The sequence below is a fragment of the Lepus europaeus genome, chromosome 19 (genome assembly GCF_033115175.1).
Source record: "Lepus europaeus isolate LE1 chromosome 19, mLepTim1.pri, whole genome shotgun sequence".
NCBI classification, from domain to species: Eukaryota; Metazoa; Chordata; class Mammalia; order Lagomorpha; family Leporidae; genus Lepus; species Lepus europaeus.
This window is the reverse complement of record NC_084845.1, coordinates 11,953,165-11,972,828: the sequence shown is the minus strand read 5'-3', so window position 1 is coordinate 11,972,828 and position 19,664 is coordinate 11,953,165. Positions and strand designations below refer to the sequence as shown.

The 19,664-nt window shown below is 62.0% G+C and overlaps 2 protein-coding genes across 2 annotated transcripts; one reads left to right on the top strand and one right to left on the bottom strand.

The window, feature by feature from the left end:
* Nucleotides 1-3,614: 3,614 nt before the first annotated feature.
* PLD3 (phospholipase D family member 3) lies at nucleotides 3,615-11,258 on the top strand. The gene is made up of 12 exons (XM_062177069.1): nucleotides 3,615-3,692; nucleotides 4,116-4,210; nucleotides 4,294-4,368; nucleotides 4,450-4,592; nucleotides 4,994-5,177; nucleotides 6,536-6,656; nucleotides 6,735-6,862; nucleotides 7,633-7,833; nucleotides 9,472-9,611; nucleotides 10,067-10,232; nucleotides 10,640-10,739; nucleotides 10,837-11,258. Exons 2-12 carry the CDS (start codon nucleotides 4,184-4,186, stop codon nucleotides 11,022-11,024), a joined length of 1,473 nt encoding a protein of 490 aa, XP_062033053.1. The 5' UTR covers nucleotides 3,615-3,692; nucleotides 4,116-4,183; the 3' UTR covers nucleotides 11,025-11,258.
* A 723-nt stretch (nucleotides 11,259-11,981) lies between these two features.
* Nucleotides 11,982-18,432, bottom strand: HIPK4 (homeodomain interacting protein kinase 4). Its single transcript, XM_062177118.1, has 4 exons — nucleotides 17,909-18,432; nucleotides 14,391-14,747; nucleotides 12,858-13,706; nucleotides 11,982-12,468 (listed from the first exon to the last, which is right to left on the bottom strand). The coding sequence occupies exons 1-4, from the start codon at nucleotides 18,371-18,373 to the stop codon at nucleotides 12,289-12,291; spliced, it is 1,851 nt and encodes a 616-aa protein (XP_062033102.1). The 5' UTR covers nucleotides 18,374-18,432; the 3' UTR covers nucleotides 11,982-12,288.
* Nucleotides 18,433-19,664: the final 1,232 nt, after the last annotated feature.

Sequence of the window (19,664 nt, the reverse complement as noted above, 5' to 3'; positions counted from 1 at the left end):
CAATGGCCGGAGCTGGGCCAGGCTGAAACCAGGAGCCTGGAACTCCATCCGGGGCTCCCCCATGGGTGGCAGGGGCCCAAGCATTTGGGCCATCTTCCGCTGCCTTCTTGGGTGCATTAGCAGGGAGGCAGGTTGGAGGAGGAGCAGCCAGGTGGCTGCGCCAGTACCCTGTCCTGTGAGGCCATTTTTCACGAGGGACTGAAGCAGCCAGCAGCGTTGGTGACCTTGTGCAGTCCTGAAGCCGGTGCCCTATGGATACCAAGAGCGACCTCACCGCCAATGTGGGGGCTTGAACGGGCAGAAACGTGCTGTCCCTCCAGAAGCCGTCGACAGATTCTGCGCCCTGTGGGGGCTCCAGGCGCTCCTGGGCTGCAGCCACACCCCCACCCTCCGTTCCTGAGCACCTGGCCTTGTGTGTCACTCACAAGGACGCACACCTGTAGCATGAGAGCCCATTCAGATCACCCAGGATGCTCTCATCCCAGGGTCCTAAAGGTAATTGTATCCACAAATCAGGACATGCACACAAGCGTCACGGGTGAGGCCTACAGGGGGCGCTGCCACTCAATCCATCACAACACCTGATGTTGGAAACCTGTGACCCCTTCCCACTCACTGTACTCCAGGTGGCCCTGCAAGATCTGCCCTGTCACTTCCACCCCCAGCCCATTCCAGAGCAGACACACTCCTGCCTCGGGGCCTTTGCACTGGCTGTTTCTCTCCGACACCAATGTGGCTCCTTCCCTGCCCTCCTTGAAGGCTTTCCTTGGGTATGGCTGCCTCAGTGGCCCCCCATTCTTGACCCCCGTATTTAAAAATGGTGACCATCCCACCCCCTGCCTCTTCCCTGATTCTCTGGAGTACTCCCTGCCTTCTAACACACCTGATAATCCACTTATTTACCATCTGTCTTCCTCATGTCTGCTTTATCCACAGTCTCTCAAACAATACACACAGGTGCCCAATTACATGTCATTTATGCAAAGTAGGTGCGATGGTTACTGTACCCACGTTGCAGACGGGGAGACTGAGGCCAGAGGCATTATATCTCTACTCCTAGGTTAGCCGCAGGAGTTCTGAAGCTCAGACTTACACTCGGGTCCCTGCCCCAGCCCCCCTGCACTCACTGCCTCGCCGGTCTATTCCCCCAAGTCCCCTCTTTCTTGTGAATGCTTTACATGTGTATCGCTTTGATAAAAACAGAACAAAAGTGGAAGATTAAGCCCATAATTACAGGCTTGAGACCACGGGGCAGCTTGAAGGCCAAACGGCCACTCTCAGCTGGGATGGTGTGTCTGTCCGGGGTTCACCGCGGCTGTCCCAGTTCTCTGGGTCCTCTTGGCTCAGGTGTCTGTGTCCATCTGGCTTCCCTCGTGTCCCGCCACCTGCAGCTATCCCAGATTCTTAAATAAAACCTTTCTCACCAAGGCCCCCTCCCCCACTCCCAGCCTTGCAGTCAGCTTCCTCTGAGGCCGTCTCCTGTTCCTCCTGGTGACCCGGGAGGCTCAGCCCGCGAGTCTCTCTCCCGCGGAAGGCTTTTCACCGCCCCCGTCGGAGTCCAGACAGTGAGAGAAGGGCATGTCCCGCGTTCGGCCCTGGACAGTCTGGCTCCTGACACGGGTGGTGGAGGCTCCAAGTTGTCCCTTAGGAGCTGGGCTGGATCTTGGGGTGAGGGGAGAACCTAGCTCTCTTCTGGAATGTTCTTTATAAAAATAATAATACACACCCCTGATTTGTTTAAGAGAATCTCGGGGCTGGCGCCGCAGCTCACTAGGCTAATCCTCCGCCTTGCGGCGCCGGCACACCGGGTTCTAGTCCCGGTCGGGGCACCGATCCTGTCCCGGCTGCCCCTCTTCCAGGCCAGCTCTCTGCTGTGGCCCGGGAGTGCAGAGGAGGATGGCCCAAGTCCTTGGGCCCTGCACCCCATGGGAGACCAGGAGAAGCCCCTGGCTCCTGCCATCGGATCAGCGCGGTGCGCCGGCCGCAGCGCGCCTACCGCAGCGGCCATTGGAGGGTGAACCAACGGCAAAAGGAAGACCTTTCTCTCTGTCTCTCTCTCTCACTGTCCACTCTGCCTGTCAAAAAAAAAAAAAAAAAAAAAAAAAAAAAAAAAAAAAAAGAGAAAAAAAAAGAAAAAAAAAAAAGAGAGAATCTCGGTTCGTTTATTTATTGTTTGCTTGCTTGAAGGGCACAGAGAGATCCCCCCTCCATATGCCTGCAACAGAGGGGCCTGGGCCAGACTAAAGCCAGGAGCCTGCAACTCCAGCCTGGCCTCCCTCATGGGTGGCAGGGACCCAAGCACCTGAGCCATCGCTGCTGCCTCCCAGGGCGCGCATTAGCAGGGAGCTGGAATTGGAAACTGAGCTGCAGTTGGACCCAGGCGCTCCGATGTGGGACGAGCCTTAACTGCTGCACCAAACGCCTGGCCCTGAGTTTTTCTTTAAGTGCAAAATCATCAATGCCTGTGTTTGCTTTCTAATTCTTTCTTAACCTGTGCAGAGATGTTTTCTATACTCTGCAAGTGGCTTCTATTTCACAATTTTAAGATTATTTGAAAGGTGGAAGGGAAGAGAGGGAGATATCTTCCACTCAGTGGCTCACTCCCCGAATGCCAGAAACAGCTGGGCCTGGGCCGGGCTGACGCCGGGACCCTGGAGCTCCATCCAGGTCTCCCACATGGGTGGCAGGGACCTAAGTACCTGAGCCATCCCTGCTGCCTCCCAGGGCGCGCATTAGCAGGGAGCTGGAATTGGGAGTGGGAGCTGGGGCTTCAGCATAGGCACTCTGATAGGGACGAGGGCAGCCCATGCAACATGCTAACCACTGTCCCAAATGCTCATCCCGTATTTTACACGTTTCATAAAGAAAACAGGCTTATCACAAAAGCCGTCCTGAGCCCCAGCCAGGAGCCCCCGCCTCCACGGCACCGTTTGGCTGCTGTTCTCGCGGTTAAGGCCTTGCTGCTCTGCCTTTGTCCGTTGACCACAGGCGGCCAGCAGGTGATGACCCAAGTCCCTGCTCTCACCGAGGGCGGCGGGAGGGGAAGGGTCTCCCTCGTACTACTTCAGCTCTGGCCAGAAATCCTGCTTGGGAGATGTGAGTTAGGACCCAGAAGCATGGCACCCGCCCAAAAATCGCTTTAATCCCTACCAAAATATCAGTTGGTTTAAAAAAAAATTTCAAACAGACTCAGAATCGCCCATCTCCTCCACCCCCCAGCGTGGGCTCTGCCTTGGGCCCGTTCCATCGCTACGTTTCTACGTCATATTATTCCGCCTCGACCTCCCCGTTTTCTTTTATAAGCGATGTCATTATTTTATCTGTGCATTTATTTTTGACTAGGTAATGCATGCCCGTGGTACAAAAGCCACCAGGCTCATAGGCGAGGCAAGGCTTGGGCTCCTTTCCCTCGTCCTCTGTGGCTTCCCCCTACCCCCAACGCGGGTGGTGCTCTGAGGGGCAGGCCAGCGCAGCCCCTCGCCCGGCCCCAGACGACCCCCGCCGCGGCCAGGCTGGCGGCACCGCGTCCCACCGCCCGGGCAGCCGCTCGGCGCCGGCGCGCGCACTGCGCAGGCTCCCCGCTGCAGTGGGCGGGGCTCCGCGGGCCCCGCCCCCGCTGCCTCCCGCCCCTGCTCAGCCTGTTGGGGCAGAAGCTGGGGGCCGCCGAGGTAGCAGCAGCCGCACGCCGCCGAGTAAGACCGAGGCCCCCGGGGGTGGCCGGGGGGCTCCGACGGTCCCGGGCTCGGGGCCTGAGCTGTCTTGGTCTGGCGGGTACCTGGTGTGGGCAGGCTGAGCCACCTGGAAGAGGCACCCTGAGCAGGACCAGGACTCAGACAAGCCGGGCACGAAGATGAGGGGCCCCGCGGACCGCCTCCAGGGCTGTCCAGACGGGATCTCGAAAGAGGGATGAGGGAGGGTGCCGCAGAGCGATGGGAAGAAAGCAGAGGGGTTAGATCGTGTGAGATTTCGAAATCCCAGCTGACCGGCCAGCAGCTTCCTCCTTTTGGGGTGGCGGGCCGGGTGCCAGTGGCCCCCGTGATCACGGGCAAGCAGAGGCAGGGGTTGCCAGTGTGCTTTCGGAGCTGCCCCAGCACATGCCTGCTTTTGTTCCCCAGCTGGGGGACCCCGACACACCCACCTTACTGCCTGAGCCCCGCGGACCCCTCGGCGGCCACCCGGCGAGATGAAGCCCAAACTGATGTACCAGGAGGTGAGTGGATGGGGGCCGGCTGGGGAGGGGCCGGGGGCAGAGGAGGCAGGGAGCCCACCGGCACCTTCGTCCCGCTCCTGCAGCTGAAGGTGCCCGCTGAGGAGCCCGCCGGCGAGCTGCCCGTCAATGAACTTGAGGCATGGAAGGCTGCAGAGAAGGTAGGAGCCGCCTCCACCTCCAAGTGTCCCAGGGTCGGGCTGCACCGCCCCCCCGGGCTGACCACCTCATCCTCCCCACAGAAAGCCCGCTGGGTCCTGCTTGTCCTCATCTTGGCCGTGGTGGGCTTCGGAGCCCTGATGACTCAGCTGTTTCTATGGGAATACGGCGACTTGCACCTCTTTGGGCCCAACCAGCGCCCAGCCCCCTGCTATGACCCCTGCGAGTAAGTGGAAGTGGGGGGGGCAGGGAATGGGGCTAGGAGCCCTTCCAGGCCAGGGCCACTTGGATACACACTGAGCAGGGCCAGCACAGCGACAGATTGAGGGGGTTGCCCACCCCCTTCTCCCCCACCCCCTTCCCCCCACCCCCATGCACTGTTTCCATGGCAGCCACAGCGTCATCATCTATCCAGGTCTGCGAACGGCCGGGCGTGCACGGCATCTTCCGCCCACATCTGTGCACACACAGGCACACACACCCCGTCCCCCCACACAGTTGCGGGTACAGGTGCACAGGCGTACACACGTCAACATCCACGTGGTCCCTAGGTAGACAGGTGAGCACTCATCTCCCAGCCAGCAGCCCCTGGCCCCCTGTGGCTGACACCACCACCCGTCCCCCCAGAGCTGTGCTGGTGGAGAGCATTCCTGAGGGCCTTGACTTCCCCAATGCCTCCACGGGCAACCCCTCCACCAGCCAGGCCTGGCAGGGCCTGCTGGCCAGCGCCCACAGCAGCCTGGACATCGCCTCCTTCTACTGGACCCTCACCAACAATGACACCCGCACGCAGGAGCCGTCCGCCCAGCAGGTACTCGGGGGAGGTGGGGGGCGTGTCTTACAGGGTGCCTTGGACACAGGCGTTGGCAAGCAGCTGGCTTTACAGAAGCCTCCGGACCGGGGTCATCACGCTCTGGAAGCTCTGATGTCAGGGTGTGGGTTTGGTTAGGAGGCGTGAGGCTGGCGCGAGCTGAGCGGAGGGAGTCACAGCCTGGCCACTGGTCCTGCCGGGCACCCGGGTTCCTCACCTGGACAGTGGAGCCAGCAGACGCAGTGGACATTAGCGCCGTGTTCTGCACAGCACGGGCATTGTGTGGTGTTTGCCATTCTCCTGTCCCCATCATGCAAACAGAAAGTTCCCAGATTCCGAAAGGGACGGCTGCAGCGGCTAACCCCTCCCGCTGGGAACCACGGTGGATTCGTCCTGTTTTCTTCTCCCTGTTGCCTCTGTCTGTGAGCTGGGGGTGGGGTGGGGGAGGGGGGGCCTTAAAATGTGGTGGAGTTGCAGGGCTTCTTAAGCATTGCCTAAGAAAACAATGATGAAAACGAAAAACCATAGGAGCTCTGGCTGTCTGCTGGCGCACCCTCCAGTGGCTACGGGTCACGTGTGGGAGACAGCAGTTCGGCTTGCTGTTTGCACTGAGTTCCCTGTTCCCTTATCTGCAGCCTGGGGGTATAAACAGCCCTGCCCCAGCCTTGTGAGAATTCGGTGAGCTCAGCCGGTGAGGGTGAGGCCTGCTGTTGACCTGGATGGAGCACAGCAGGGCCCAGGAACAGTGGCTCTTACTGTCCTGGCATCATCTGGCCGAGCCCATACCTTCCTGGACCCACAGCGTGCGGGGTGGTGCTGCGAGGCCCCAGTGCTGGACCTTAGGACAGTCTCCAGAGGGTTGGGGGGGGGGGGAGGTGTTGGGTCCACTGGCCACGTTGTGGCTTGGGACACCTGCACCCTGTATCCGAGTCACTGGGTTCGAGTCCCAGCCACACTTCTGATAACATCCGCCTGGGGACTGCGGAGGCAGCAGGTGGTGGCTCTGGGGGTGGAGTTTTGGGTTCTGGCTCCCTCCTGGGCGTCCCCTGGTCCAGCTCGAGGTGTTGTGGGGATATGGGGAGAACCAGAAGATGAGAGCTTTGTCTCTGTCTCTCTCTGGCTCCCTCTTTCAAATAAATATAAAATTTGTAAAAAAGAGAGCACGCAGACCTGGGTGGGGGGGTCCCCACATAGGCAACTGTTAAAGCGGATGAAGTTTCAATGTTTTAATCTGTAGCCTGTGCAGAGCCTGGCCACTGCTAACCACACCTGGAGGCACAGTCAGAGCCCCCAGAGGGGGTGGGGCAGAGGGCAAGGCACGGCCACCCAGCCCCTCAGGAGCTCTGTCCTCCCTCCAGGGCGAGGACATCTTGCGGCAACTGCAAAGCCTGGCACCACGAGGCGTGCAAGTCCGCATCGCTGTGAGCAAGCCCAGTGGGCCGCAGCCGCAGGCCGACCTGCAGGCCCTGCTACAGAGCGGTGAGCTGGGGCAGCGGGGCCCAGCCAGGTGGGGCGCTGCCCAAGCCGGCCCCTGACCACGGCCCCTGTCGGTTGCAGGTGCCCAGGTCCGCATGGTGGACATGCAGAAGCTGACCCATGGCGTCCTGCACACCAAGTTCTGGGTGGTGGACCAGACCCACTTCTACCTGGGCAGTGCCAACATGGACTGGCGCTCGCTGACCCAGGTCTGCCTGCCCTCTGCCCGCCGGCCCTGCCAAGCCACCCTGTGCCCGCCCCACGGAGCACCTGCCTTCAATCCAGCACCCTCGTTACCCATCCCTGCCTCCTGCGGGACCTCCCAGCCCAGCCCTCTGCTGCCCTGCTCCTGTTCTTGGAGCAGCTTCACAGCCCAGTCCTGGGGGGTGCTGGGCCCCGGAGGGTAACAGCTGGAATGCCCGGTCCAATGCAGAGACTGGCCCGTCTCCGGGCAGCGACAGCCCAAAGCAGTCGGGACTGGGATGGGGGGGCGTGGAGGACTGGAAGCCCAGAGGAGGTGATGATGAACAGCCTAGGCAGTGATGCGAAGGTTCGTTCATTCATTCATCCATTCATTCCCTCAGATATTTCCCCCAGACCCCGAATCTCACCAGTGATGCTGCAAGGTGACTGACACCTCCCTGGTGCCTGTCCTCCCAGCCCCATGGGGAGGCAGGTTTGTCACCAGAGAGAACAATGTGAGGAAAGCCCCAGGGACTGTGATAGCCCAAGGGAATGCCTGGCAGGGTCTGGGCCATCCAGGCAGGCTTCCTGGAGGAAGAAACACGTCAGCCTAGAACTAAGAATGTTTAGGCTGCAGCTCCTGGAGGGTAGATACACACAGCATTTGCGCAGGTTCAGGAACCCTGGGGCTTGGGAAGGGCTGCTTAACTCTCACAGGACTTAAGTCAAGATCTTGTCTGTACTGGGTTGTTGGGAGGGGGACGGAGAGGCCTGACTGCCGTGTCCCCTCCCACAGGTGAAGGAGCTGGGCGTGGTCATGTACAACTGCAGCTGCCTGGCTCGTGACCTCACCAAGATCTTTGAGGCCTACTGGTTCCTGGGCCAGGCAGGCAGCTCCATCCCATCGACCTGGCCCCGGCCCTACGACACTCGCTACAACCAAGAGACCCCGATGGAGATCTGCCTCAACGGGACCCCTGCCCTGGCCTACCTGGCAGTGAGTCCTGGGGCAGTGGGCCAGCCCGCCGTACACGCCCTGGCCATGCGCCATCACGCGTGGGCTCCACCGAGCTCTGCCTGGGGCCTGGGGGTGGGGGTGTCCTCACCAGTCTCCCCCGGCCTCGGTTTCCTCTGGGAAATGGGTGTGTTAATATTTTGACCCTCGTAAGGCCCCAGTGTGGCTGAGGTCAGGCATTCTGAGCCCAAAGCCTCTAAGCAGGGCCTCAGAAGCGCCCGGATGCCTTGTTAGAAACCTGGCGCTGTTGGCCAGCGCCGTGGCTCAACAGGCTAATCCTCCGCCTAGCGGCGCCAGCACACCGGGTTCTAGTCCCGGTCGGGGCACCAGATTCTGTCCCGGTTGCCCCTCTTCCAGGCCAGCTCTCTGCTATGGCCCAGGAAGGCAGTGGAGGATGGCCCAAGTATTTGGGCCCTGCACCTGCATGGGAGACCAGGATAAGCACCTGGCTCCTGCCTTCGGATCAGTGCAGTGCGCCGGCTGCAGCGGCCATTGGAGGGTGAACCAACAGCAAAGGAAGACCTTTCTCTCTGTCTCTCTCTCTCACTGTCCACTCTGCCTGTCTAAAAAAAAAGAAAGAAACCTGGCGCTGTGGCCCAGCGGGTAACACCTCTGTCTGTGACACCAGCTTCCCAATCTGGGCGCCGGTTCAAGTCCCGGCTGCTCCACTTCTGATCCAGCTCCCTGCTAATGTACTCGGGGAAGCAGCAGCAGATGGCCCAGGTCCTTGGCTGGGCCTCTGCCACCCACGTGGGAGACCTGGATGAAGCTTCTGGCTTCCGGCTTTGGCCAGGCCCAGCCCCAGCCCTGGCTGCTGAGGCCATTTGAGGAGTGAACTAGTGGATGGAAAAGCTGTCTCTGTCTCCCTCTCACTAAGGAACTTCACCTTTCAAATAAAGTCGATAAATCTTAAAAAAAAAAAAGCACAAAACCTAAAACGCTGGTTCCAGGCCCCAGGCCGGCTTTAAGTCAGGGTGCCCCGCGCTGTGAGGCCCCAGAGTTTGCCTAGAACTAGGAATGAGTAGGCTCCAGCTCCTGGAGGGTGGATAAATCTTTTTTTTTTTTTAAACGAGTTCTCCAGTGATGCTGTAGCCGCTGGACAGGGACCAGAGGCTGAAAAATGCGGCGGAGAGCAAAATCCTGGAACCCCAGAGCCTGGGCTCACATCTTGGCTCTGTTTATCAGCTGTGTGGCCTTAGGCAAGCTGCTTACCCTCTCTGAGCTGTTTCATCATCTGCAGAATAGCCCTGGTCATCCCTTCCCTTAGCAGGGTCCACCGTGACAACTTCCCTGGCAGCGTGTGTGTCTTTTTTTTTTAAGATTTATGTATTTGAAAGGTAGAATGACAGAGAGAGAGACCTTCCATTTGCTAGTTCACTCCCCAGATGACCAAAATGACCAGGTCTCAGCCAGACAGAAGCCAGGAACCAGGGACCCCCTCCTGCTGTCCCATGTGGGTGGCAGGTTCCAAGTACTTGGCCCATCTTTCACCACTTGCCCAGGTGTTTTAGCAGAGAGCTGGATCAGAAGAAGCTGGAACCAGTGCCCAAATATGGGGTGCCGGCATTGCACCACAACGCCAGCCCCAGGCGCGTGTCTTGACTGTCCCCTCACCCCCAGAGCGCGCCCCCGCCGCTGTGTCCGAGTGGCCGCACCCCAGACCTGAAGGCTCTGCTGAACGTGGTGGACAGTGCCCGGAGCTTCATCTACATCGCGGTCATGAACTACCTGCCCACCATGGAGTTCTCCCACCCACGCAGGTACTTCTGGGCAGATGGGCTGGCCGAGCTGACAGTAGGCAGGAGACGGTTGAAGGGGCTGGCAGGGGCCGAGATAAGGGCACGTGGGAGGGCAGGGAGGTGACGGGGTCAGGGCACTTCACAAGGGAGAGGGAGCTAAGAGGGGACAGAAAGGGATAAGGACATGGGCCTGGGGCCCGAGGCTGGACATGTGGGACAGGGGGTTGGGGAAGTAGGAGGCAAGGGGTAGAAAGGGGATGTGGGGACGGGGCAGCAGGGCCGGGATAAGAAGGGGTGACTGGGCTCGGGGCTTGCGGAGACTGGGCATGGGGGGCAGAAGCGGTAGCCGGGACGGGAGGGAGGGGATGTGGACCTGGGAGCCAGCACAGTGGAGGGGGCGGTGCTCAGGAGCTACACCAGGGCCCAGGTGGGGTCCTCAGAGCCGAGGGCAAAGCCGTGCCCTGCGCCCCGCCCAGGTTCTGGCCGGCCATCGACGACGGGCTGCGGCGGGCCGCCTACGAGCGCAACGTCAAGGTGCGCCTGCTGGTCAGCTGCTGGGGACACTCGGAGCCGGCCATGCGCGCCTTCCTGCTCTCCCTGGCTGCCCTGCGCGATAACCACACCCACTCGGACATCCAGGTGGTAAGCCCCGCCCCCGCCCCCGTCCCCGGGTGGGGGGGGGCCCACCGCCAAACATCGCAGAACAGCCCGAAACCCTCCTGGAGCTCAGGTGTGACCTTGAGGGGGATCCAGAGTGGGCGGAGCTTGAAGGGGAAGCCAGGGGCTGGGGCGGGACACCGAGGAAGCACCTGCCCTACACAGCCTGCCCTACATAGACAGACTTTCCTGGAAAAGCAGATGCGGCGGCGAGACCTCCGCAAGGATTAGCTCATTCTCCCGGCTGCAGGGCCCCCCTTCCGCCACCGTTTACGGGGCGCCCTCTCCGCTGGGCCCTGCTCTGGCCCCAAGGACCCCGTGGGAGCTGGCTGCACCGCCGCCTCCACCCCTGCCCGCATCTCAGGCTCCTTGCTGTCCGCCCCGCCCCTCAGAAACTCTTTGTGGTCCCCGCGGACGAGGCCCAGGCCCGCATCCCCTATGCCCGCGTCAACCACAACAAGTACATGGTGACCGAACGCGCCAGCTACATCGGTGAGTGCCGGGGCAGGGCGGGGCAGGACGGGGCGTCCGGGCACCAGGGCTCGGCCCCCCGGGAGCCCCTCACCGCGCGCCCCCTCCTCCCCCGCAGGAACCTCCAACTGGTCTGGCAGCTACTTCACGGAGACGGCAGGCGCCTCGCTGCTGCTGACGCAGAACGGCCGGGGCGGCCTGCGGAGCCAGCTCGAGGCCGTCTTCCTGCGGGACTGGGAGTCCCCGTACAGCCACGACCTCAGCGCCCCGGCCGACAGCGTGGGCAACGCCTGCCGCCTGCTCTGAGGCCCCGGCCCCTGCGCCCCTGCCCCTGCTTCCGTCTGCCCTGGTGTGGCCCCACAGGCTCTCCCTGCGCTCCTGCCTGGACCTCCGCCCCCGCGGCCCCAGCACCCAGCCGGCTGGGGGAGGGATCGGCCCCCGAAGCAGTGGGGGGTGCATGCTGGGCCCGGCTCCCTCCCCACCTCTCCCTCTCAGGACAAAGAGGGCCCGTGATTATCTTAAGTAAATAACTCGTCTGTACAGCCTGAGTGGTGTGAGATGTGGGTCACGGACAGCTGGCCTGGGCCTCTGGTGGGGACACCGTAGCGTGTGAGCACTGTGGCTTGGTGTATACTGAGCCTTCATCGTACGGTCCTCATGGACTGAGCTCTCAGCACGTGAGCACTGTTGGTGCGTGCTGAGCCTTTTCCATGTATGGTCTTGTGCCTGTACTGAGCCCTCAGCCCATGGTCAGCACGTACTGAGCCCTCGTCTTGTTACGCACACGGGCTGGCATGCCCTGAGCACGTGGGTAGCCGGCATGGGGTAGGATGGGCTGCCCGGGAAGCACGTTCTCACGGTATCCCTAGGGCGGGCCGGTGTGTCCGAGCCGGGGAGCATGTGCCGAGCGTGAATTGACAATTAGCGTGTCCTTAGCATGACCGGAGCATGGATGATGCGTGCATGCCAAGCCTATGACATGGAGGAAGGACAAGTCACCAATGAGACCTCAGCATCTGGCTAGCTCAGTGGAACATGTGCTGAACACGTGGAATGTCCTAGGCATGTCACGCGCTCAGTGTGTTTCAGGGACAGGTTAGTGTGGCCACTGCCTCCTCCTGCGGTAGCAGTCCAGGCTCCAGCCCGAGCCAGTGGCCACCTGGGCACAGCACCGTAGAGCCGCTCCGGGGCAGGCCTGGAGCCGCCTGCTGGGCCAGCCCAGGCCTGGGGCAGGGAGGACAAGCCTGAGGCCGGACTGCAGAACAGTTCTTTATTGAAATCGGCAGAGGCGGCTGGGAGCAGGCTCTTGGCCAACAGGGTGCAGCCCCCTTCCTGCCAGCCCTCTGGCTGAGGGGGCCGTGGGCCAGACACCAAGGGCCCCCCCCCATGCTTGGGGTTGTGTGCAGGTATGCGCTGTAGGCGGGGGTGACAGGGACATTCTGGGAAACTTTCTTTGTGTAAGAATAATTCGTGAGTTCAGGGGAAGGCTCTCGGGTGCGGTTTGGGTGGAGAGGGGAGGCCAGCCCAGCTAGCGCAGCCCCCGGTGCGGGGCAGGGCCAGGGGGTCCCCATCAGTGGTGCCCACCAACATGCTGCAGGAAACTGGTGGCCCGGGGGGGGCCATGCTGGTGGCTGTGGCGGGGCGGCAGCCCCTGGGCCCGTGGTCCCCTGATGCCTTCCAGCGTCCAGTCTGTCTCGCTCAGCCACTCTCCAGGACAGCTGCCGGGGTCGAAGAGCTCGGGGCTTGACCCCTGTGGGCGAAGAGCAGAGAGGGGCATCAGCCGACAGGTGTTCGCGTGTGCCGGGCCTCATGGGTGCACCTGTGCTAAGGCCCTGTCCCTCCTTACAGGTGATAACTGTGTCCCCAGTGTTTGCTCTGCTGCAGGTAAGTTAGCGTGTGCTGAGCCTGGTCAGGTCTTCCGTCCGTCAGGCTGGGGTAGGCTGTCTGGTAGGCTGGGGGCATCACGTAGTGAGGGTAGGACAGTGGGCACGGAACTCTGTAGCCTGAACATGGGTCCCTGTGTGTTGGGCCCTGAGCCGGCTGCAGGCCGTGTGGGAGGGCAAGGCCAGGAGTGAGCTCTGGGGGTGGCCCTGGTCCTGGAAGCACCTGTGTGCACCGGGGCCACCTGCTGCGGCTCACCTCGGCGTCCACGGTCATGTCCTTGAGGCTGGGTCCGTCCCCGTCCCGCTGCAGGATGGCAGGCGGCTCCAGCGAGGCCCCTTGGCGCTCTCCCTCCTCCCAGCCGCTGCCCCGGCAGGGCCCGTCCTCCTCGGGGGAGGCCTGGCTCAGGCGGATGAGGTTGCTGAAGCTGGAGTCGGACTTGGAGCCGGCGGGCAGCTTGCGGGCCTTGTGGCGGCTTGCCAGGCGGCTGCCGTAGAAAGCCAGGATGGGCTCGGGGCCCGAGTCGGGCACGTGGCAGCCGGCGGTGGCAGCCTTGAGTGGGGCCAGCATGTCGGAGACCACGTCGGCGTGGGTCTCGCCCCACAGCCTGCGTCCCGCCTCCTGCAGACTCAGGTCATCCAGCTGGTCGATGGCCCTCTGCATGCCCGGCGCCTTTTCCTCCCGGAAGAAGGTCCCGCTGCTGGCCACACCGCCCACGCCCACGGCCTCCTCCTCCTCAGCCAGGCGGTAGTAGGGGGGCCCCTCCTCGGCAGCGGCCACCACCGGCGGGGGCGGCTTGCCCTCCCCCTGCAGGGAGAGGCGGCGGCTGCGCAGTGACAGCTGGTAGTAGCGGGTGGTCTCGTGGGCGCTGCGCAGCTGCTGCATGGACACGAAGGGGTGGCGCAGGGCCGAGCTGGGGCTGATGCGCTCGTGGGACTCCCACGTCAGCATGCGCTTGATCAGCTCCACCATGCTCTTGAGGTCGGCGAGCTCGGCCAGCGCCTCGCGGTCCGGGAAGCTCAGCCGGCCGGCAGCCCCGCCGCCGTTCACCGTCTCGATCTGGTCCAGGGACTTGAGCATGTACTTGCGGCGCTCCAGCGGGCGCACCTGGTGGGGCAGGGCCGCGGGGTTGGCGCTCGGGCCCGTCTGGGGCTCTTCTCTGCCTGTGATCTGACGGGGGGCTCCCGGGCTGCTGGGAGGGCCTCAGCCCATCTCCCCCGCCCCCCATCTAATCTGGAGCCCCCTGCCGAGGCAGGACGGGTCCTCCCGCATCCAGAGCCCTCTTTGACATGGCCCCAGGGCATGCCTAGGTCTGTTCGCCCCCTGCCAGCACCCAGCAGAGGCAGAGGGGTTGTACTGACTTCGAGGGCTGTGTGGAATCCAAGTCAGGTCCCTCTTTGCAGCCACAGCCTCCACACCTGAACCCAGCCCCGCCCTGGCCTCCCGTGGCGAGCCCAGACACCTCCTGCTGGGAAACCATGCTGTCCAATTCCCTGTCCCCTCCGCTGTCTAACCCAAATCCCTCGTGCTGCACGAGTTGCTGACCTTGGAACTGAGGCTGGCCGAAGAGCAGCTGCCCTACTGTCCTGTCATGCTTGTGCCACAACCTGGACCCCCTGTTGCCATGGCAGCCCCTGCAACTGACCCCTCCACACACACACTTCCAGTCCTCCAGGCTGTCTCTCCCACATCCCTCTTGCTGCAGCAGAGCCCCGGAGCTGACACTCAAGCTTGTGGGTCTAACCCTGCCGTTCTTGCTGCATCAGCCCCCGCCCCCGCCTGCCTCCCTACCTTGGTCTCGGCCAGGTAGTCAGCCGAGGACTTGAGCTGCCAGGGGTTGGTGGCGTCAGGGTGGGCGCTGCGCTTGAAGAAGTGGTGGGCCTTGCGGGCAGCGTGCAGCAGGTGTGGCTTGGGCAGGCCCTGGGTCTCACAGATGTAGCGCACCTGGTCGTACTCGTTGTTGCCCGGGTACAGGGGCCAGCCCAGGTGCAGCTCGGCCATGACGCACCCCAGGGACCACACATCCACCTTCTCACAGAAGGGCAGCCCGAGCAGGATCTCGGGGGCCCGGTAGAAGCGCGACTGGATGTAGGGCTCCTTCACGTAGCGCACCTCGCTGAAGATGCTGGCCGAGCCGAAGTCGATCACCTGGCGGGGGAGACGGGGGCACCGGCGGCTTGAGTGCGGGGGGCAGCCCACCTGGTCTTCCCCGGCACCTGACACCTGGCACTGATGCTGGCCAGCTCTGGGAATCTTCATCTCTTGTTAGGCCCCTAGCTCCGTCCCTGCTTTGTACGTCTGGCCTCTTCCGTCTGTCTGTGCTAGAACTTAGGAGAGTTAGGTCCTCCCGCCCCCGCTGTCCCTGTCCTGAGTAGCACAGGGGCCTCCTTGCTGTCCCTCCACACCCCGTCCCTTCCCTGTGATGGGAGACAAAGCAGCCCTGGGGCAGGCGATGGAGTCACGATGCCATCTGCAGGTGCCAGCACTGTGGCATAGTAGGCTGAGCCTCCGCCAGCAGCACCAGCATCCCATAGGGGCGCCTGTTTGTGTCCTGGCTGCTCCACTTCCAATCCAGATCCCTGCTAATGCACCTAGGAAAGCAGCAGAAGACGGCCCAAGTGCTTAGGCCCCTGCACCCACATGGGAGACCGAGAAGAAGCTCCCGGCCCCGGGCTTCAGATCAGCCCAGCTCTGGCCATTATGGCCATCTGGGGAGTGAACCAGCAGATGGAAGACCTCTCTGTCTTTCCTTCTCTCTGTCTATAACTCTATCTCTCAAATAAATAAGTAAATAAATAAATCTTAAAAAAAAAATGCCACTTGCGCTGCCCCTCCTAGGTGGAGGGCCTCGGCTTGAACCCCTGGCGCCGTTCCCAATTCCAGCTTCCAGCCAGTGCACCATAGGTCATAGCCTACACGTTGGTAATAGCATTGGTGATGGCTCAAGTGCTTGGGCCCCTGCCACCCACATGGGAGACCTAGGCGGAGTTCCAGCCTCCTGGCTATGGCCTGGCCCAGCTCTGGCTGTTGTGGGTATTTGAGGAGTAAACCAGTGTTTGTCTCTCTGTCTTTCAAATAAAGAAATAAAATATTTTCTCGTGGAGTGGGTACTGTGGTGTAGCAAGTCAAGAAGCTGCTTGGATGTCCCAGGTTCCAAACTGGAGAGCCTGGTTTGAGTCCCAGCTGCTCTGCAATTCTTATCCAGCTCTCTGCTGATGCGCTTAGGAGGCAGCAGACAATGGCCCAAGTGCTTGGGCCCCTGGCACCTGTGTGGAAGACCTGGATGGAGTTCCAGGCTCCTGGCTATGGCCTGGCCCAGCCCCAGATGTTGTAGCTATTATAGGGGAGCGAACCAGTGGGTAGAAGCGATCTCTCTCTCTCTCTCTCTCCACCTTTCAAATAAATAACTCTTTTAAAAAAGCAGCTCTGACAGTTTAAAAGAAGAAGAAGAAAAGCCGAAGTCCTCACAACAAAGCCGCAATGACAGGGCCTGGGGGAAGCCAAAACCGGGAGCCAGGAGCTTCTTCTGGGTCTCCCATGTGGGTGCGCGGGCCCAAGCACTTGGGTCATCTTCCTCTGCCTTCCCAGGTGCATTAGCAGGAAGCTGGATCAGAAGTGGAGCAGCTGGGACTCAAACCAGCGCTCATGTGGGATGCCAGCGTTACAGGCGGCAGCTTAACCCACCACGCCACGATGCAGGTCCCGTCTGTCTCTTGGGGCAGAACCATCTGCCGGCTCCTGCCTCCAACTCTGTGTCTCAGACATTCCCTGAGTGCGGACTCCACCGCTGCCCCAGGTCCTGCCCTCTGCGTGCTCCCCTAAGCAGCCAGAGGAGACAGGCTGGGATGGGGACCCAGGGGCAGCAGGCTGGGCCTAAGAACAGAGTCCAGGGGCTGGTGACCGTGCAGAGAAGGTGCCCGGGTGGGCAGGGTCGGGTGAGAGCAGGCATCCAGTGCAGCCCACTGATGGACACACTGTGATGGAGACAGACTGACGGTGACGGGGACAGCCGCGCCAGCCACCCTCAGCCAGCTGCCCTGCCTGTCCCCCGAGGCCTGTCCTCCCCTCTCACCCCTCCACCCACAAGTGCTGCTGTCTCTGCTTCCAAAGTCTACCCACAACCCACATCTCCTCCACCCACCCACATCTCCCAGGGGGACCAGCACTGACACCCCACTGTCTCCCTCCTCCCCAGTCCCCTGGGCTAGTCCCACCCACAGCCGGAGGGGGCCAGGTCACGCCCCTCCTCTGCCCAGAATGCTCTGCGGCTCCATCTTCCACAGCATAAAGCCAGGGTCCTCGCTGTGGCCACCGGGGTCCGGCACGACCCGGCCCCCTCACCTCCTCCATCTCATTTCCCCTCTCTGTACCCGTTCATTCCGCATCAGCCACGCAGCCTCCTCTGTGCTCCCAGACACACACCCTCGGCTCGCTCCCACCACAGGGCCTTTGCGTGGGCAGCTCCTGCCGCCTGCGTGCTCCACCCCCGGATTTGCACTTGGCTCTCTGCCTCCTTCAGGACTTGGCTCAAATCTCACCTTCTCGGGGGGCCTCCCTGACCGGGGCCTCTACAATATCATTCCTCACCACCACGCATCCACTCACAGGTGCCTGCGATTCTGTCCAGGCCCTGCTCAATCACCACCCCCGCCCCCCGACTCCCGAGGACCGGACTTGCCCAGGAGGCCGGGACTGAGAATGGAGCAGGAAGGGGAGACCTCAGGTCAGGCTGATGAGGACGGCAGGAGCGGATGAGGAGGGGCACGGATTCCAGGGTCAGGATGCGGGGACAGGTTTGGGGTGACCCCGGGGCTGGGAAGTCGGAAGAGGGAGATACCAGAAGAGCATCGGGGTGGGGAGGGGGAGCTGACACTGTGGCATAGCAGGTTAAGCTGCTCCCTGTGATGCCGGCAGCCCATATGAGCACCGGTTCAAGTCTCGGCTGCTCCACTTGCAATCCAGCTCCCTGCTGATGGGCCTGGGAAAGCAGCAACAGAGGGTGACCCAAGTCCATGTGGGAGACCCAAATGGAGTTCATGGCTCCTGGCTTTGTCCTGACCCAGCCCAGCTGTTGTGGGCCATTTGGGGAGAGAACCAGCAGATGGAAGACCTCTCCCTCTCCCTCTTTCTCCCTCCCTCCATCCTTCCCTCCCTCTCTCCCTCCCTCCCTCTCTTCCTCCCTCTCTCTCTCCCTCCCTCTCTCTCTCTCTCTCCCTCTCTGTAACTCTCTGCCTCTCAGATAAGTCTTTAAGAAGGAGAAGAGCATCTGGAGGAGACCCAGGCGGGGGTGGGGGCACAGCCACACTGACCTTGACCCTGAAGGGGCAGCGCGTCTGGTCCACCAGCATGATGTTCTCGGGCTTGAGGTCAGCGTGGATGATCGCCAGCTCCTTGAGCCGGGCCAGGGCCCTGAGCACCTGCAGGGTGACCGTGCGGATGTGGCGGGCGGGCAGGGGCGCGAAGTTGTTTTCCTTCTGGAACTCGAAGAGGTTCTGCTCCAGCAGCTCGAAGACCAGGTAGAACTTGAGGGCGTCGTGGAAGAACTCGAGGAAGCGGATGACGTGGGCCTCCTCGGGGTCCAGGCCCCGCATGCAGCGCAGCAGCTTCAGCTCATTCTTGATGATGCGGTTGCGGTAGGCGTCATTCTTGAGGATCTTGATGGCCACCATCTCGCCCGTGCTGCGCCGCCAGCCCTTGGCCACCTCCCCGAAGGTGCCTTTGCCCAGCACCTCGATGATGTCGTAACAGTCGGTCTCCGACTGAATGGTGGCCATGGTGCCCCTGCCGTGGGACGTCGCCCTGCCGGGGGCCACTCCCCACAGGCTGTGCCGCTGAGGCCTCCCAGCGGGGTAAAGAGAACTGCGCTGGTGCTTCTTCCTCTGCGACCAGGTCCCACCTCCCTGGCACCCGCAGGCCTGACGGCGCCCCTCAGCCTCCTGGGCTGCTCGGCAAGTCTGCCAGGGCCTGCACCCCTCCCCCGAAGCCCTCCTGGCTTGGGACCAGGGGCCCCGGACCCCCCAGCGTTACTGAGTGGCTCTGGTTCTGTTGTTGGAGACCTGAGCCCCTCGCTGGAATGGGGGGTGGGGTGCCACGCTGGGCCCCTCCCCCGCCCAGCGTCGGAACCCTGGAGAGGTGAGGGGTCAGCGGGGAGGGCAGTCTGATTGTGGGCATCGTGTACAGGAATGGGGACAGAACCACATACAGGGGTGGGGAGAGATGTGTGCGTGCGCGTGTCTGCGTTCGGAAAACACCTGCCCCAGCCTGTGGCTGCCACGGGAGAGGTGTGGCTGGGACGTACAGTGTCCTGCAGGAGGAAGGAGTTGGGACTTTGTTCTGAAGGTACTGGGGGAGCCACAGGAGGGCCCTGAGCAAGGGAGGGCAGGGTCAGACTCGGGTGTTGGGAAACTGTGGACTGGGGGGCAGTGCTGTGACGTAGCAGGTAAAGCCATCACAGCATCCGGACCCAGCTCCCTGCTGACGCACCGGGGAAAGCACGGAGGATGGCCCAACCCCTGTACCCACATGGGAACCCGAAGGAAGCTCCCGGCTCCTTGCTTCAGGTCGGCTCAGCCCTGGCCATTGTGGCTATGTAGGGAGTGAACCAGCAGAAGGAAGACTTCTCTCTTTGTCTCTCCCTCCGTTTCTGTAACTCAGCCTGGGGACGAGCTGGGCAGGGCCTAGGTGGGAGAGCACGTGGAGGGCTGGTGGGCCAGTGAGACACCTGGAAGGTGGGGAGGCCAGGGGGAAGCTGTCCAGGACAAGGCCGTGGACGAGGGGCAGGTTCCTAAGACGGGACCTGGATGAGGATGCTGAGGTCAGATAGGATCCATAACATTAAAACGTTTAAATGTGTATCCAGTGGGAACCTTACGGAAGACAAAAATCAAGGTACAAACAAGTTTAAAAGGTGCCCAAGGTGGGGCAGGCGCTTGGCATAGGGATGAAGATGCCACTTGGGACGCCCTCATCCTATATCAGGGTTCCTGGGTTCAAGTCCTGGCTCTGCTGATCCAGCTCCCTGCTAATGCACACCCTGGGAGGCAGCAGGTGATGGCTCAAGGACTT

Coding starts and splice junctions, on each gene's coding strand:
- PLD3 (XM_062177069.1), top strand. CDS start 4,184: ATGAAGCCCAAACTGATGTACCAGGAG. Junction 4,211..4,293: donor CCAAACTGATGTACCAGGAG/GTGAGTGGATGG, acceptor CCGCTCCTGCAG/CTGAAGGTGCCCGCTGAGGA. Junction 6,657..6,734: donor GCAGGCCCTGCTACAGAGCG/GTGAGCTGGGGC, acceptor TGTCGGTTGCAG/GTGCCCAGGTCCGCATGGTG.
- HIPK4 (XM_062177118.1), bottom strand. CDS start 18,373: ATGGCCACCATTCAGTCGGAGACCGACTGTTACGACATCATCGAGGTG. Junction 14,748..17,908: donor GCTGCCCCTTCAGGGTCAAG/GTCAGTGTGGCT, acceptor CTCCCCCGCCAG/GTGATCGACTTCGGCTCGGC. Junction 12,469..12,857: donor ACATGACCGTGGACGCCGAG/GTGAGCCGCAGC, acceptor CTTCGCCCACAG/GGGTCAAGCCCCGAGCTCTT.